Raw genomic sequence first — 16,767 nt, 5'->3', positions numbered from 1 at the left:
AGGATAGACATAAAGACCAATGGAATAAAATTGAGAGTTCAGAAAGAAACCCATACATTTAATAAAACCATATATCAACAAGAGTGTCAAGTTATTTAAATGGATATAGTCTAACAAATTGTACTGAGACAAGTGGATATCCACATGCAAAAGAATGAATTTGGAAACTTATCTCACACTACATGCAAAATGTGTCAAAGACCTAAATGTAAGAGCTAGAACTATAAAACTCTTAGATAAAAACAGGACTAAATCTTTATGACCTCAAATTAGGTAATGGTTTCCAAGCTATGATACTTAAAGTACAAGTAACCAACTCAAGAAAAAAAAGAGATAAACTGGACTTCATGAAAACTAAATACTCTGTGCTGCAAAACAATACTGTCATGAAGGTGAAAAGACAACTCATAGAATGAGAGAAAATATTGGTTAAGTCTGGAACTCTCACACATTGCAGATGGGAATGTAAAAAATGTAAAATGGTACAGTAACTTTGGAGAATAGTTTGACAGTCCCTTAAAAGTTAAACAGAGTTTCTGTATGACCCAACTATTCCTAGGTATATAACCAAGAGAATTGAAAACATATGTTCATATAAAACTTGTACACGAATGTTTATAGTAGCATTGTTTATAATAGCCAAAAATGGAAATAACCCAAATGTCCATTAAGTGAATGGATAAACAAAATGTGGCATATCCATACAATGGAATGTTATTCAGCCATAAAAAGAAGTGCTACAACAAGGATGGACCCTAATAAGAAAGACTATGTATGCTAAATGAAAGAAGTCAGACATAAAAAGCCACATATTATTCCATTTATATGAAATGTTCAGAATAGGCAAATCTATAGAGACAGAAAGTACACTAGTGGTTACTAGGGGTTCGGGGAAGGGGGACTTAGGAATGGACTGCTAAGGGGCACAGAGTTCCTTCTGGGGTAATAAAAATGTTCTGGAGTTAGTAGTGATGGTTGCACAACTTTGTGATACACTAAAAGCCACTGAACTGCATACCTTAAAAAGGTAAATTTTATCTTAATAAAGTTATTTAAAAATTGCCAAAGGGAAATAAATGCCAAAAAAAAAAAAAAAGAAGAAGAAGAAGAAGAAGAGTAAAGGAAAGTGCAATACAGTATGCCTTTTTAGTACTATTGTGGGAAAGAGTACAGTGAAAGGTATAGTGAATATATACTATTGATTGCGTGTGCATAGCATAATTTTTCAAGGATATGCAAGGAAGTAGTAACACAGGTCTGGGAAGGGGAACTGGTGGCTAGAGGACAGGAACGGGAAAGACTTTCACTGTTATACACTTTTGTTCCTTTGGAATTTTGTGCCACACAAATGTATTATCTGTTTTTAAATATAAAAATTAAATTGATAATAATAGCCAGCATTTACTGAGTGCTTACTATGTCCAGGGTACTGTTCCAGCACTTTATATTTAATTATGAAATGTTCTTTTGCTCTATTTTTAATACTCATTTACAGAAAAGGAGGGTGAACCATAAAAAAGATAAATCATATGCTGAAATTAACACTGCTAATAAGTAGCAGAATTCGAATTTGAACCCAGACTATCTGGTTTCTAAGTTCTTTCTTCTGACTACTGCTCTATATTGCCTCTCAGAAATTTAAAGGAGTGGAGTACAAGGACTAGGAGTGTGGGTGAGAAAGAGAAAGGAAGGAGGGATAAGAGATGGAGGAATGGAAAGGGGAGAAGGGATTCAAGGGAGAGGAAGAAGGGTAACAAGAGGAAGGAGAAAAGGGAGAGGACGGGGAAGTAGGGTATGCACAGACTAGACAGGATGATTTAAAGGGCAAGTAGAGACCTCTTTTTCTCAAACATCTCCCTGTGGTTCCTTAAAGTTATGATCTTGGTCATTTGAACAGAATACTGAAGACTGGGTACAGAATAGCCTACTATAGGCTAGGTCTCATGAAAGCCTCTATAGCCTAGTGGTAAAGAGCATAGACTCTGGAATCAAATTGGAAGTAGAATCCCGCTCCACCATTTTGTGCCTGTGTTTCTTGGAGTAAAACCTTTCTAAGCTTCAGTTTCTTCATCTGTAATACGGGGATAAAAAAAAGTGCTTGCTTCACAGAGTTGTTATAAGGATTTAAAGAATGTATTTCAAGCACTTAGCAACAGTTCCTGGCACAGAGTAGTTGAATGATAAATAGTAGCTATCATAACATTAGTTAACTGCCTCTGTGAACAATAGACGATTGCATTATAAAGTGTAAAAATCAGTGAGAAGAGCATGCTCTGTGTAAGAAAGACCATCAAACAGATAAAGGCCAAAGAGAGCATCTCCAAAAGAGAAGAATAAAGAAGAGAGCTTGAGTCATATACCCTCTGGCAATTTCACAGTGTCACATAGGAATGCCCCAAACACACAGTGCTAAGGAGAAATAGATTCCCACTATGTACCTCTCAAAAGATTCTTTGACTTCTTAGCAGTCCATTTCCATACCTGTGCCAAAAGAGGGCAACACCAAAGCATTCTCACTGCCAGCCTTCCTTAGGTAATGACCACCTCTTTATTAGGGCTGCGTTTTCTATATGTTAATGGATCCTACCTTATATGAGATAGAATCAGTTCATCACAAAGCCTCTCAGGCCTCTGGTCTACCCTTGGTTTTAATTTCTCCACAGTTGTGCTAATGACAGTTTAGAGTTAAGAAAGATCTAAGTTTCACACTTCAAAAACATAGGTTTTTATTTTGACAAAGACATAGATAGTGGTGACTGTAAAAGGCTAGTATATTTAATATGTGCACTATAATGTATCTTAAAAAGGAGAATTTGGGGCATTTCTTTGTGTTATATACAATAAGAGAGTCATGAGCCCTTCAGATGATTTTTTTTTTTCATTTCAACATATACATTCTTGAGTTTCTTCTTCTTTTTTATTCTCCTCGACATTAGCCACTCTGTCAAATCCTGAAACATAGAGAATATCACAAACACAAAGAATGTTCTCAGCAATTACAACTTTAACTAGTGAAACACTGCTGGGTCCCAAGGCAAGGAACCATCTTATTTCCTCTCTTTTTCTTGCTCGTATCTTACCATTTACCTTCATAGACATTAGATTGTGATTTCCAAGGCCTTCTTTCTCCCTTAGTGACTATCCAGATACTCTAAGGGAACAATGTAGTTGTTTAACCTGGGACCAAGGAGTAACTTTCTATGCATAAGGATTCCAGATGTTGAAACAAAGGTCTGGGAGAAGCTCTTACATTATTTAACAATATAAGGGATCTCCAACTGTTCAGGCTGGGTCCAGAACTAGAAAGAGGGCAATAAATACCTCTGAAGCACAGACTAACTCCTTATATCTATGTGTCCCTTTTTACTCTGGAGGTGATTGCTTGTGTGTAAGAATCTGAGACTATCTTTATGTTTCTCAGACAAGGGTTCCAGGAAGGAATGCTTACTCTGTATTCTTAAATTTCCTTCAATGGAGTTGTCTTCCTCCAGGAATTCTCTCTCTTCCCAAATCCCAATCAGGCAGGTGTCAAAAGGTCTGATGATGTTAGTCAAGGACATGGATTCTCTCGTTCCATATCTCATTACAGAGGCTTTAAGGTCAGAGACCCACTGATGATAGACAGGGCAGGTCACACATCGACAGAAGAACTCCTTAAAGTACTGAAAGGAGAGGAAGGTCCATGAGCTCAGGGATCGGGACCTTCTCCCCCCAATCCACACTGTACCAAAACTTACAGCAGTCCCCACTCAGCATAACCACTCAGGGCTGGGAAACAGGAGGGACTACTGATGGCAAAGTAGGCCCAGACACTTGGTTTGAGGTACAGAGGGACTGGAATGTCTTAGACACGGAAGGCTGTAGTGAGATATATCAAATTATAATGTTTTAATGGTATTGGGTAGTAGCCGTGCCAAAGCTTCCGCCTTTGGAATCCAGTCCTGACATAAATGCAAGAATATCTGAGAGGGTACATGTGGTAGGTGGAAAGACTTTCTGGGTGGAGAAACCAAAAGGGTTCCGGGGTGAAAAGAGACAGAGGCAGCAAAGATAAGACTAAGGGAAAGATGTAGCTGTCAGGAATACTACAGGGTCAAAGTATAACTTAGGTGTTAGTTGAAGGACAGAGGAGAAACAGGTACCTTGAGGATTTGATTGTGAGTCTCTAGGGGAATATGCATGAAGGCATCCTCTGGCATTTTCTGTAAAATTAGCACATGGCACTCTAGGAATCGAACAAAGCCATGTGAACCAAACAGTGAAGCATTGGTTCTTTTCACCAACTGGCGAGCCTTGCAGAAGTGATGCTCAAACAGGCTCCATTGCGAGTCCTGGGCAAACCTAGAGGGAAAGAATCACCATGGCTCTTTCACAGAACCATCATTTCTTTAAGGCTCCAAGACCTCCTGGATAGTTAAGAATTGTGATGCTGGAAAGTAGCCAAGGCTACTAACTCACATGCAAGAGGACCAATGATATTGAGCCTTGCCATAGGTTATCTAGCACTTAAATGTACCCCTAAATTTAACCCTCAACCTATAGATCTAAACCTGTTAAGGGACAAGGATAAAAGAAGAATTCTTCTAATAAAGTAGCAGGGATAGGAGGTGAAAGTTCTTTAGAAGTGGGTTAGAGATATGAAATAGTTCTGCCTGGAGGGGTAAAAGGTGATAGCTTAAACAATTTCATGGTGTCCTTCAATTTCTACCCTTTCCCATAGACCCAGAGTAAGACTCTGGTACCCCATATTACCACATGGCCAGAGAGGAGTGGACTCCCAGCATGACATTGCTCTGAGAGGTTAGAATGCGGTTGTGCTCATAGTGCTGAATGAAACTCAGACACTCCTCAAAGGGCCGACACAACAATCCTGTGGACAGAGAAGGCAACCAGATTAGTTAGTAAAGCTGTCCACATAGGAACCTGTATGGAAGGTGTGTGGAACAAGAGAGGAGACAATATCTGAAAGGTGGACACCCTGAATCACAATGTGGTTCCTACACTTTATGGAGCCAGGGACTAGGAGCAGAGGCCATGCCAGAGGACACGCTCCTGACTGTCTGTGTTCCAAAACGACATCCCCATCTGAGGTCTGAATCCCTCTTGTGCAACAGAGCCTTGTACAAGATGTACCTTTTCCATAGAGCAGCAGATCCAAGCAAGCAGAATAGAAGCAGGCCAGGCTAAGGACTTCGTGACCCTGGGAAATGAGCTCCCACTGACTCTCCAGCACGTGGACACACAGGTCAAATCTGCCAAGAGACAGAGCCACTGGGTCCAGCTAGGGAGTTGGGAGGATGGTTCAGGAGAGGAGGAGATCTTACACCTTCAAAGCAGCCTAACATTCCCTGGATCTCCTCTCTATAGCTCTATTGATATAGAAAGCATCTGTGCCTGGGATCAGAGCTGTCTCTAAACAAAGGAAGTGGGGATATGCCTCTCAGACAGTTTTGAGGGTCTTGAACTACCGCAATTCTCTATCTCCCTAAAGAAAAAGAAACAAAAAAAGTACGTAGCAGCTCAGACTCTGCACTTTCTACTCCAGACCCTCACACTTAAGACAATGTTTCCTGTAGTGACTAGAGAAGAGACAGCCCCGGTTGTGGAAATGAACAGCTTCTCCCTCTCCACTCCAGACTCCTCATACCCTCCCCTCTTAGCCAACAAATACAAGTGACAGAAAATGATCTTAATACTTTTTCTTCAGAAATGCAGATCTGAAGAGAACCGAGAGAACCAGATTCTCCAGAGCTGGTTTCTTGAGATGTCTGCATATCTCACAAGCTTGAAAACCTAAGGAGGTAAAAGAGCATTGTGTGAGGTCTAGCTGTGAGCCTGGCCTCCTTAAAAGCCCAAGGCCCACCAGCCCCAAGCCCCATTACCCAGCTTGATGGAGAAGTCAAGATGGCCGAGGCAGAGTTTGGTGTAGGCCAAGGCCTGCATAAGCTGAGCTGTGGCAAACAATCCCTCCCTGGAGAACCAACATAGGCTGCTTTTCTGAATGGCTATCTGCTCACAGTGCAGCCACTTCTTCCTGTCACCCATGTTCTGAGAGAACTGGGAGAGAGCCACATAGGTAGAGACAACCTGCAGGGCGACAAACATGGGGCAAGATATTCTGAGCGTACATTCATGCTACATCTCCATCTTGTCCTTTTCTTGCATAAGTGTACCCTCTGGTGTCTTGCTGCTCACTCAGTCAGGACGCCTGGTGTCGCTGCCACTCACCTCCACTCCAGCTATGACAACATGCACCGTCTCACCCCTACATATCTAATTTGATCATTCTCACCGCCTGTTCTTTAAACAAACCACTTTCTCTACTTGCCCCTCTTCTTTTTCTCCTATTCAAGCCTTTCCCTTTCAAAACACTGACCAAAACTCTTCCATGTTTTCTCCAGTTAAGGACTCTGATTCTTGCTCTTGGAGCTCTTCAGAACTGCTGCTGTATCTCTATAATAACTATGTGCACATTTGATTTAGTTGATGACTCCCTTCTTGAAACACTGTCTTCACTAGGTTTCCAGGACATCACACTCTCTTGGTTTTCCTCCCGTCTCTCTGCAACTTCTTAGGTTCTTTTGCTGGTTTCTCATGACTCTGACCTCTTTACGTTGGAGCTGTTAACTCAGTCCTTGGACCTTTTCTCATACCTTTGGTGATATCACTGAGTTTCATGGCTTTAAATAACATTTACACACTGATGATTCCATATTCCTATTTCTAGCCCAGACCTCTCCCGTGAACCTCACACTTACATTTTCAACTGTCTACTCAGCATCTCCACCTGGATGTCTAATGGACATCTCAAATTAAACAAAGCCTGGCTCCCAATCTTCCCTTAAATTTGTTTGTTCTGAAAACTTCTCCATCCCAATTAAGAGCATTTCTACCCCTCTAGAAGTCCAGATTGCAAATCTTGGGATTATCCTTGACTCTTCTCTCTCACACATCCATGAACTGGCCTATGAATGAATCCTGATGGCTCTCTCTTGACAGAAGACCCCACTTCCTTACTTCTGAAATCACAATAATCTAAGCCAACCATTTCTTGCCTGTATTAATGTAACAGCTTCTTAACTGGTCTCCCTGTATCCTCTCTTGCCCCCTTCAGTTTATTCTCAATATAGTAGTCAGAATGAACTTATTAAAATATAAGTAGATCTTGTCACTCTTCTCAGAACCCAGCAATGCCTTCCTATCTTCTTGCGAAAACGAGATGGAGAGAGTGAGCGAGCAAGAGATACTACAATTAGGAAGACACATTTCTCTTTTTTCTTTTTTCTTAAGTCAGCAATTCTAATCCTTTATTAGATCATGAACTTCTTTAAGAATCTAATGAAAGCTCTGACCCCTTCCCTACCCCCACCCCACTCCCTAAATGCTCTTTTGAACAAACAGAAAGTTCTAAATTCAGTTCAGGAAGTTCACAGATAGCCTCATGCTTGGAAAACTCATCTATAAACTGCAAGTTGAGAAACCCTAGTCAAGCACATGATCAGTGGTATCCTGTTAAGTCTGGGCTATTGTGGAGCCATGCAAAAGTCAAGAATCTGGCAGAGTCTCTCTTCCAGGCATTACAGGTTTCTGAGTGAGGTCTGGAGGTAAAGCAGATACTTGTTTACCTGGGCTTCATTTGCGAACTCCTCGGCTGAATTCTTCTGCATAAGAGCAGCCAAGCAGGCAAACCTGCGGCTGCTGGCTGTGGCCTCCAGGTTATAGAGCTGCCAGAGCAGGGAGAGGCAGTGCACCTGCTGCTGCAGGGCTGCCAACTTCTTCTTACTATTGTGAAGCACAAGGTGGTTAGCATATCATTATTCTTTACCAGCGCCCAACCACCCCTCCCTTCCCCGCTCCAAGTCTACTCACCATGGGGCCATCTACACACTTCCAAACTCAGAAATGTTTCTGGGATCTCACTACTTCTAACCACATAGGCCTTTTAACTCATCCCTCTTGACCAGGAAGAATTCAGAGGGGTTTTTTAAAAAGCTTCTTTCTTTGAGTTGTTTTTTGGTTGAATATATTTCCTATAAATTATTATAGCTCTATAACTAGGTAGCAATGTTATGTTTTTATATATCAGAGAATATTAAATTGCTACCTAATTATATCTGTCTATCTATCTATCTATCTATCTATCTATCATCTATCTATCTATCTTTGAAAGAGACAGGGTAACACAACACTTTGAAAACAAAAGTTCTCATTCTGTTACATTTAATTGGCCAGGCAGTAAGGTAGAACTAGAACTGCCTGTAATATGGCTGAAAAGAGGCGTCTTAGGTCAATATGGCAAAACTCTAGTCTGGGTCCTAGTTTAGTTCTCTGTGGCCCTAAAAGGGACCAGGGCAACTTGACCAGGCTTCTCACTTCTCACTAGAGTTGTTAGGAGGTTGGTTCATGGAACAGGAATGCCAATATTTTTCCAGGAATGTTTGGAAAAGAACACCAAACCAGGTCCAAGGGAAATTCCTTTTCAGCAATCGAAGGCCTTGCCTCGCCAGTTTTTTGGCCAAGGTGAACTGTCCCATGTTGAAACAGACCTGAGATGGGAAAATAAGAAATAGTAATGTAAATATGGTAAGAGTACTGTGGACAAGGTTCTGGATATAATGCACTGGGCTCCTTCATTTTGGCATGTGTACTTGGGCTCACTGAGGTGTTAGGGTGAGCTGAGTTGGAGCAGAGCCTAGCAACACTAACAATCACCAGTAGAACCATGAACAAGTAAAGGACTGAGGGAATAGGATTAAGGAGAAAGCACCCTCCTTTTTCATCTCCCATACATTTGTCAGTGAGCAGTAGAGTAAAGCTGTGATTTAGAAAGCGATGCTTCTAGACTGAGATGGAATTATCATTTGGGCAGATATTCAGATGTTTCAGATGATATGAAAAGCATCTGAAATATCACCACATCCTTTCTTCCTAAACAGGCTGCACCACCATAGTGAATGTGGGGTAGGAGGTAGGGAACTACCTTGAGGTAATCATATACCTTCACAACTAAGGGTAAATCTTCCAAGAAAGTGATCAAGTCTATGGTGATTCCTGAACAATCTTTGGAAGACTGAAAAATAACTTCTTACAAATGAAAAGAAAAATATAATTTTGTTCCGAAGACCTCTTGGTGCAAGCACAAATAATGCAATACTGTGGACAACTCTAACATTCCTTTTGGTGTTCACAGGCATATACAGATTCATTTTACTCTCCAAACCAGATTATCTTTAAGGTTTACATTAAAATTAGTTTTTACATTCTTAATTTTTAAAAATTTTAAAGCTCAGCTCTCTAACAAAACATCCCCAGTTTTATAGAATCATTATTTATAAACTACTAAATAATTATCCCAACACAATATATTCCGTTGGATTTAATAGTAATGAGGCTAAGAGAAGTCGCTGAGCTATCCCAGAGTTATTCATTCACAATAAATAAGTGTACTCCCATATGTCCTTTGTAAACAAAGTGTCTCATGGCATGCTTTCCCCGGAGTTTCTCATTTCCTGAGGAAATGTGTTATAAATGATATATGATTGTCTCTTTTAAAAAAAGCAAGATGTGAAAGGAAGGAGAAGACTATATACATGTATGTATGCTGAGCTCTCTGGTAGAACACACTGAGATACATAACACTGGGGAGGAGACAAAGTAGCTGAGTGACAGGACTGGGAACACTTTCAACTGTGTTTTTTATTTTTTATTTTTATTTCTAGCTTTATTGAGATATACTTGATGCATAACATTGTGTAAGTTTAGATGGGCAAGGTAATTTTTTTTATTGAGATGTAACTGGCATTTAACATTGTATTAGTTTTATGTTGTATTATACAACATAATGATTCTGACATATGTGTGTACTGCAGAATAATCACTGTAATAAGTTTAGTTAATGTCCATCACCTTACATAATTATACTTTTCTTGTGGTGAGAACTTTAAGAATTACTCTCTTGGCAACTTTCAAATATACAATATCATATTATTAACTATAGTCACCATGCTGTACATTCCATCCCCAGGACTTATTTCTCTTATAACTGGAAATTTGTACTTTTTGTCTGCCTTCACCTATTTTGCCCACCTCACCCCAATATAAATTAGCTTATATATACTCCAATGGACAAAGGACAAGACCAGACAATTCATAGAAAAATCAATGACCAATAAATGTATAAAAATAATGTATCTTATTAAGAGACACACACTAAAATACAATATAACTTTCATCTATGCATTAGCAAGTTTTTAGAAAACTAATAATATCTGATGTTGGTTAGGCTGTGAAGAAAAGGAAGAAGCTTGAAATTATAAACTTGAATGTAAAATCATTCATATTTTCTGCGTTAGTATTTCTCCCTGTGGAAATTTCTCTTACTGAAACACTCTTAGAAAGGAAGAAGGAGATATTTACAAGTATATTCACCATAGCAATGCTTATTATAACCTGAGATGAGAGTAACCTAAATGTACATGAAGAAGGGAATAGTTAAGTAAACTCTGATATATGCATACGATAGAGTAGCTGGCAGCCGTAACTGTGATTAGATGTAGACCAATGTGCAAATATATTCAATCTGTACTATTAAAAGTCAGCTACGGAAGAAAATGAGCAATATAATTCTATTTTAAAAACAACAAAAACAACGATATGACTATGGGTATATAGCCGGTAGAATTTGAACAAAATTACTAATTATGCTGGGGGTGGCATTAGTAAGGACTCTTTCACTTTCTATGTATTATACATTTTTATGTTTTGAATTTGTGTATCTTTTATCACATTATCACATTTATAACTGCACACACATAGACTTCAAGGTCACCCCTGCCCTCACCTCTGACTGAAGACGGCAGAAAGTGGCCTCCTCAAACTGACAGATCTTCACCTTGTGCTTTTTCCAAAATGAGAATGCGGAGGGTTGACCCAGGAGACTACTTGCCTTCCTCAAATAAAAGAAGGCCTCCAAACAAGACAAGAGATAGAGAAACTGGATTAGAATTCGGATGATGCTAGGGGTGTGATAAGGATAACGACTGGAATAAGGTTATGATGAGGGTAAAGGTTTGCATTTGAATTAGGCTGGATTCCAAGTTAGAAGGTGGGGGAGCTGGACGGCACATGCAGGGGTCGGCGCAGGGGTTGGCGGGGCTAGCAGAGTCTGTGCTCTTTCACTACTACATTCCGTTTACATTTTCTCCCGAAGCCCTTCCAGCTCCTTTCTCTCTCCTACTTTCTTCCACTTTTTACTCCAGGTTACTTGACAGTAAGAAATCTCAAATGAATTTCCCAAGTAAAAGAGCTCAGCCCAGGGCAGAGAGCAGAGCTTGCTCACCATGTAATTATCTGACAGGTCCAAGGAGGCAGCAGCAGCCTCCAGCAGGTAATAAAACGCACAAGTGGTTTCACCAATGACCAGGCAGTGCTGAGTGAGAGGTGACAGCACTAACTTCAGGATTTCCTCACAGTGACAGGGCTTCATGGTCAACATGTCTTTCTCAGGGCTGGTCTGAGCCAGCTTTTCGGTCACTTGATCCAGGAACTCTTCTTCTGTTCTTTGTGGAGAGAAGATGAAGAACTGAGAGTGGCCAGGAAGCAGCTGCTTTCGTAGGGCATTACCAGTTCTCCAAGCCACTTTTTCCAGGAAGCTTTCCTTTATAAATCATTAATTCTATGTCTATCCTTCTTCTCCTTCTTTCTATAAGTTTTTGAAAGTCAGGGACCAGTTCTATAATGGCAAAGCCCTATGATGGACATTTAAAAACCTAAGGCCAATGTCAGTATTTCATAAACTAAATGGAGGAGTGACCATACCTGAAGAGTAAACTAACAAAGTGTCAAATAAAAACATAAAAGTGATTCAAAGTAATAAGTAACAATCCATTTATCTATAATTATATTTGAACTTTGTTATGGCACATTCGAATATTATTTTATCCACCATCAATCACCATCTTATTATACAACAACCCCGTCATTCAAGCAGGCAAACGTTATCTCCCTCTTACAGATGAAGAAATTGAGGCTTTGAGAGCTTAAGTGACGTATATGGCCTCACAGCTATTGAGCAGAACCAAAACTAGAGTTCACCTCTATGACTGCTAGTTCAGTGCACTTTCCACAGGCATCACAAATACAAAAGGGGTCAGGTCTCTCTCTGAGAAAGAATGATCGAAAAAAGTGCACACTGAAGAGGGCTTTGAAAAATGATGATCATTCTGATAAGCGGAAAGATGTAGAGGCCACTTAGTATTTTAAAAAGGGAGAAATGTTGAGCCAGCCCCACAGATAAGTGTGGAGTTGAGTTATGTCAAATACGAATAAATTTCTCCAGGATATCAAGTTGGATAAGAGAGATAGGAAACTACAGAGTGGCTGGTGAACTCAAGGCAGGGACATTTAAAATTGATGGGATAGGCATTTGAAAGTCAGAAGGTACATAGTTTGGAAATACAAATTCATTTTAATTTCAACTGGGGTCAAAAATAATTGAGAAGGTAAATTTCTAGCTGAAAAAAATCTATGTATACAATGCATTTAAGAGCTAGTAAAGTTTTTCTTAACCACTAAGAAATAATTTGTCTACAAAAAATCGAAAATTGCTTTTTGAAATCTCTATTAACTTGAATTTTGGGCTGAGTGAAAAGAGTCACTACTTTTGGGTGGTCCTGAAGGTGAGGTTAAGTGCCCTCAGTTTAATGGTCATCTTTGTCTCACTTTCTGGCCCCCTCCATGACCATTCTCGGCATCGCTGTCTACCTGCAGGGTTCATTTGTGAAGGCCTCCTGACTTCTGGATGGTTTTGTCTGGAACTGAAAACTATCTGTAGGGAGATAAAGATGATTATCTTTAATTACCCATGCTTGTATTAACTGAGAACATTTTAAATTCCTTACTACCTTTCCTCTGCAGCTTACTTCAGGACCTAACTGCCTCCCCCATTATAAAAATGATAAATTTAGGTTTAATATTTGCTACACACAAAATTAATATGGTAGATCACAAGTTCCTTAATGGAAACTATTTGCGATTCAAATAATAATTCCTTTCATTTTCAAACCTCCCAAACCTGTTCCTAATTTGCAGGAGGCAATCAATGTTTGCTAAATAAATGAATAAAGAATGTGTCCATAGAATACCCATTTTTCAGAGTTGTAGGTCTTAGGTTCTGTAGTTCACTCTGATCTGTTCACAAACCTGATTGAGACATATTCAGGGATTTCAACTGTTAGAAGCAGCCATCAAACCAAAAGCTGCAAGAAGGTAGATTTCACATTGATGAACGAAGAAACTTTCTAATATCTGTTGACAGTGAAACAAACTGTCCTGCAAGGTAAGCTAACTGAAATGTTAAAACAAAGATGAAAATGTTAAAACAACTCTTATTTGGGGTGGGGTATGGTAGAAGTGTTAACAGGCTTTGGAGACCATTTATACACTAATTCAACCTTCTTTAAGTAGCTAACTCCTACTTATCCCTCAAGTTTCACTTCTGGCAGTATCTCCTTCAAGCAAGAGTCCTCTCCTACTCATTCCCTGGGCTGGGCTAATGGCCCCTTCCCTAGGTTCCCAATCCCTGTGCATGTCATTTTCATCACCTTTACCATGTCATATTGGAATTCTATGTATGTCTGTGTCACCACCCCCCAACCCCGAAACTGATAATTTCAAGGACCAAGGCTTATTCATTTTGTATTCTTAATACCTAGTTGCAGCATCTGATACACATGGATTCTATATATGTGTACTGAGTGGAATAATAATAATAATAATAATAACAACAACAACAACAACAACCACCACCACCACCAAAATGTACTGTATACTATGTGCCTGGTACCATTCAAAGCAGCCCTAAACACGTGGTATTGTTATTTTCCTCAATTAAATGAGGTTAAGTAACTTACCCAAGATTGCCAACCAAAACAAGTATGATTAAAGTTCCTTTTATTCTGAGATTGCATTTTTTCTTATCTCTGGTACTTCAGGGATAAATGGCTCTTTTCATCTATATTCTCCCTTAATGTGATTTCACGTTTTGGATGAAGAGCTCCAAGTTTATGAATAAAGACAGGTGCTGTAAATATGTCCTCTTTCTGCCCCCTGGGTTTACCTTGGGGAGAAGGAGGCTGCAATTTGTCTGTGATCACTTGTGTCAGCACTGAGCCAGTATCTTTGTAACTGCAGAACCGGGAGGTCCCACTAGAACTCTTAGGAGAACATACGGCAAAACGGTGGAAGGGGACAAAATCCCCCCTAGGGCAGCTCCCACAGCGGCAGGCCAAATCTTGAAGAAAGCAGGCACATTCGAGGTGCAGGGTTATCTGCTGTGTCTTGGGCCACAGCTCCCAAGCAGCTTCTCGTAATAGAGGCAGTCCAAATTCCAGCACCTCAGTCTGAGGCAGGGATAGTTCCTCTTGTAGCCTGAGAGGATAGCCAGCATCTGAAATACAGAAAAATCTAAGTTAGAGTATTCTTTAAAGTCCTTTTATGCTACCGTGTAGCAAATTCCCAAGTACATGCTGCTAGTTCATAAGAAACTTCACTTACAATTCTTGTTTGGTATAACTGCCTACTTTGTATAAAGAGTTTTATACCAATCTGAGCGTGATGTTGACCATATCTAGTAAAAAGCACCACAGAGGAGGAAGGATTAGTGGTGCCGAAGTATACGGGATAGATTTCTTAGTTGTTCCTCCTAAAACGAGCTTTTATTTTTTTTTCTATAATTATTATAAATGTCAAATCATCAGAAATACTTTGCTCAAATATAAGGTCCAAATATGTTTCAAAACCAGAAGGAAATTATTGTGGATTATATGTGCTTTGGGTATTCTATGCCACAGTTTATTCTTTTATGTGGAGAGTTTGAGATTGCAAGCTACTTAATGTATATCTTAATTGGTTCATATCTGTTTTAACACCACATATATTTAGCTTCTTTGTGAATTTCTAAAATTAGTAGTTTATTCTTTTTTCTTATTATTTATACCTAGAAGCTAATAAAAGGTTAAGGCAATATTTTCTGAATCCAAAATCAAAACACAAATACTTAAACACATGTGGTAAACAAGGAGCTAGAATTCTTGAAATTAAGACAATTTTGAAAAATACAGGATATTCATTCACTCTAACCATGTTCCTTCATGTTTAAACTAATTTTTCCCCCATTTCTTAGCCATATGCTTTGAGACTGAGGCCCTTGATATACAATATTGATGCTCTGTCTCAACATAGATATCCCTACCCAAAGTTCTCTGTTCAGGCCTGAGAACAAGGGAGCAGCTATTCCTCACCTGATTTTTTCTTTTTCTCTTTGGTTTCTTCAATAATCTCGATAGAAGAAGGCACTAATATTGGCTCAGCAGGAGGCTCTTGGCTCTTGCTGCACCAGCGGAGCACGTGTATTGCTACAAGAGCCCTCAGCACCTTAAGTAGCTTATGTTTATCCCAGGTAGGCAGGAGGTGCTGCAGCAGATCTATGTGGAAGGAGTGACCAATGACTGCAGCACACTTAATCAGCAACTGTTCTTCTGGACTCAGTTGATCCAGCTGGCTGACTGCTACTTCTGGAGAGAAAAAAAAAAAAAATCCACAATGAATAAGCTTTCCACAAACGGTGAATACATTATGTTGATAATCTCTTCATTTAAAAAACTAAAAGGGCTTGCTTTTTGTTCACCTCTTCTCCACTCGGCCAAACCTCTTACAATATGTCCATGTCCCATTTGCCCCCAATACATTGTTCAACCAACAATAACCAGATTTCACCACACACAGAAACTGTTCTCCCACAGTCACCAAAGCCTTTTTTTGGTAGACCCAAAGCTTTGCTCTGAATCATTCAGCTATACTAACAATTCCTCCCATTTTCATGACTCATACTCATTCCTTTTCACTTTCAACTAAACACAAAGGCCAGGCTTCCTGGTTCCAGCACTCTGATAATTATAAAGATCTTAATTAACTCCAAGCATTAGAGTAAATCTCTCCGTATTCTGAATCATACATTAAAACAGTCTGTATCAAACCCCCATAAATCACCAAGCTTCAAATCTTCGAATAATTCTAAAAATAAGAATTCCTTTTCCTCACAACCAATGGGTCACCCACTCATCCTCCTTCTAAATGTTCTTGCATGCTTCTAAATAATTTTACTATGGTCATTCTCACCTGGATCACTATAGTAATATTTTGAACATCTCCAATTTCCTCTCATCCTTATACTAAAAACATATTAGCTAGCGGCAGAGTTATATATTTAAAGTACAAATGTAATCATGTCAGTCTCCTTCTTAAATACTTTTATAACTTATGTGGCCTTTCACTATCTAGCTTTGGCCTTTCATTTTAGACCAAAGCTTTGGACATTGAGCTACTAATTTTAGCTTATGAGTTAACAAATCCTTTTTCCTTCTCTGTGGACAATGCTGACCTTGGGTTAACTTTCTAGTTGTTTCCAAGGATCATGATAAAATTAGAATGTCAGCTGAGTTATCATAAAACATGCTTACACTAAGAAAGATCCCTGATTGAAACCTGAATTTGGATTAGGAAAACTGTGAATAAACTATAAATACCTGGTGGCAAGCCACAATTCTTGGCTTCCTTAGGTATAGTAAATCTTGTAATAGGTCATATCCCTTGCAGGGCCTAAAAACTATGCTTATGGGGCTGTTATAAGAGATACCAGTTCCTAGTTGGGGCGCATTGCTTCTAAGCACCCATTTATCACGGTCCCATGCCATCACACCTAAGATGTTC

At 39.5% G+C, this 16,767-nt stretch overlaps 1 protein-coding gene across 17 annotated transcripts in view; it reads right to left on the bottom strand.

The window, feature by feature from the left end:
* Window positions 1–2,701: 2,701 nt before the first annotated feature.
* LOC107499090 (adenylate cyclase type 10-like) overlaps window positions 2,702–16,767 on the bottom strand; it is a 38,212-nt gene continuing 24,146 nt past the window's right edge. For 13 of the 17 annotated variants that reach the window (XM_036217692.1, XM_036217701.1, XM_036217722.1 and 10 more), the window contains 13 exons: window positions 15,300–15,572; window positions 14,117–14,446; window positions 12,763–12,826; window positions 11,339–11,558; window positions 10,841–10,966; window positions 8,374–8,546; window positions 7,626–7,782; window positions 5,883–6,087; window positions 5,697–5,793; window positions 5,134–5,252; window positions 4,753–4,870; window positions 4,143–4,341; window positions 2,836–3,662 (listed from right to left, as the gene is read on the bottom strand). In XM_036217692.1, coding sequence (XP_036073585.1) covers window positions 3,336–3,662; window positions 4,143–4,341; window positions 4,753–4,870; window positions 5,134–5,252; window positions 5,697–5,793; window positions 5,883–6,087; window positions 7,626–7,782; window positions 8,374–8,546; window positions 10,841–10,966; window positions 11,339–11,558; window positions 12,763–12,826; window positions 14,117–14,446; window positions 15,300–15,572 — 2,408 coding nt within the window. In that variant the 3' untranslated portion in view covers window positions 2,836–3,335. Of the gene's footprint in view, window positions 3,663–4,142; window positions 4,342–4,745; window positions 4,871–5,133; window positions 5,253–5,696; window positions 5,794–5,882; window positions 6,088–7,625; window positions 7,783–8,373; window positions 8,547–10,840; window positions 10,967–11,338; window positions 11,559–12,762; window positions 12,827–14,116; window positions 14,447–15,299; window positions 15,573–16,767 lie in introns of those variants that run through there. The other 4 variants (XM_016122931.2, XM_036217725.1, XR_004949974.1 and 1 more) reach the window with 4 other exon arrangements.

The sequence above is a fragment of the Rousettus aegyptiacus genome, unplaced genomic scaffold (assembly GCF_014176215.1).
Source record: "Rousettus aegyptiacus isolate mRouAeg1 unplaced genomic scaffold, mRouAeg1.p scaffold_m13_p_1, whole genome shotgun sequence".
NCBI lineage: Eukaryota > Metazoa > Chordata > Mammalia > Chiroptera > Pteropodidae > Rousettus > Rousettus aegyptiacus.
This window is presented reverse-complemented; position numbering and strand designations above follow the sequence as displayed.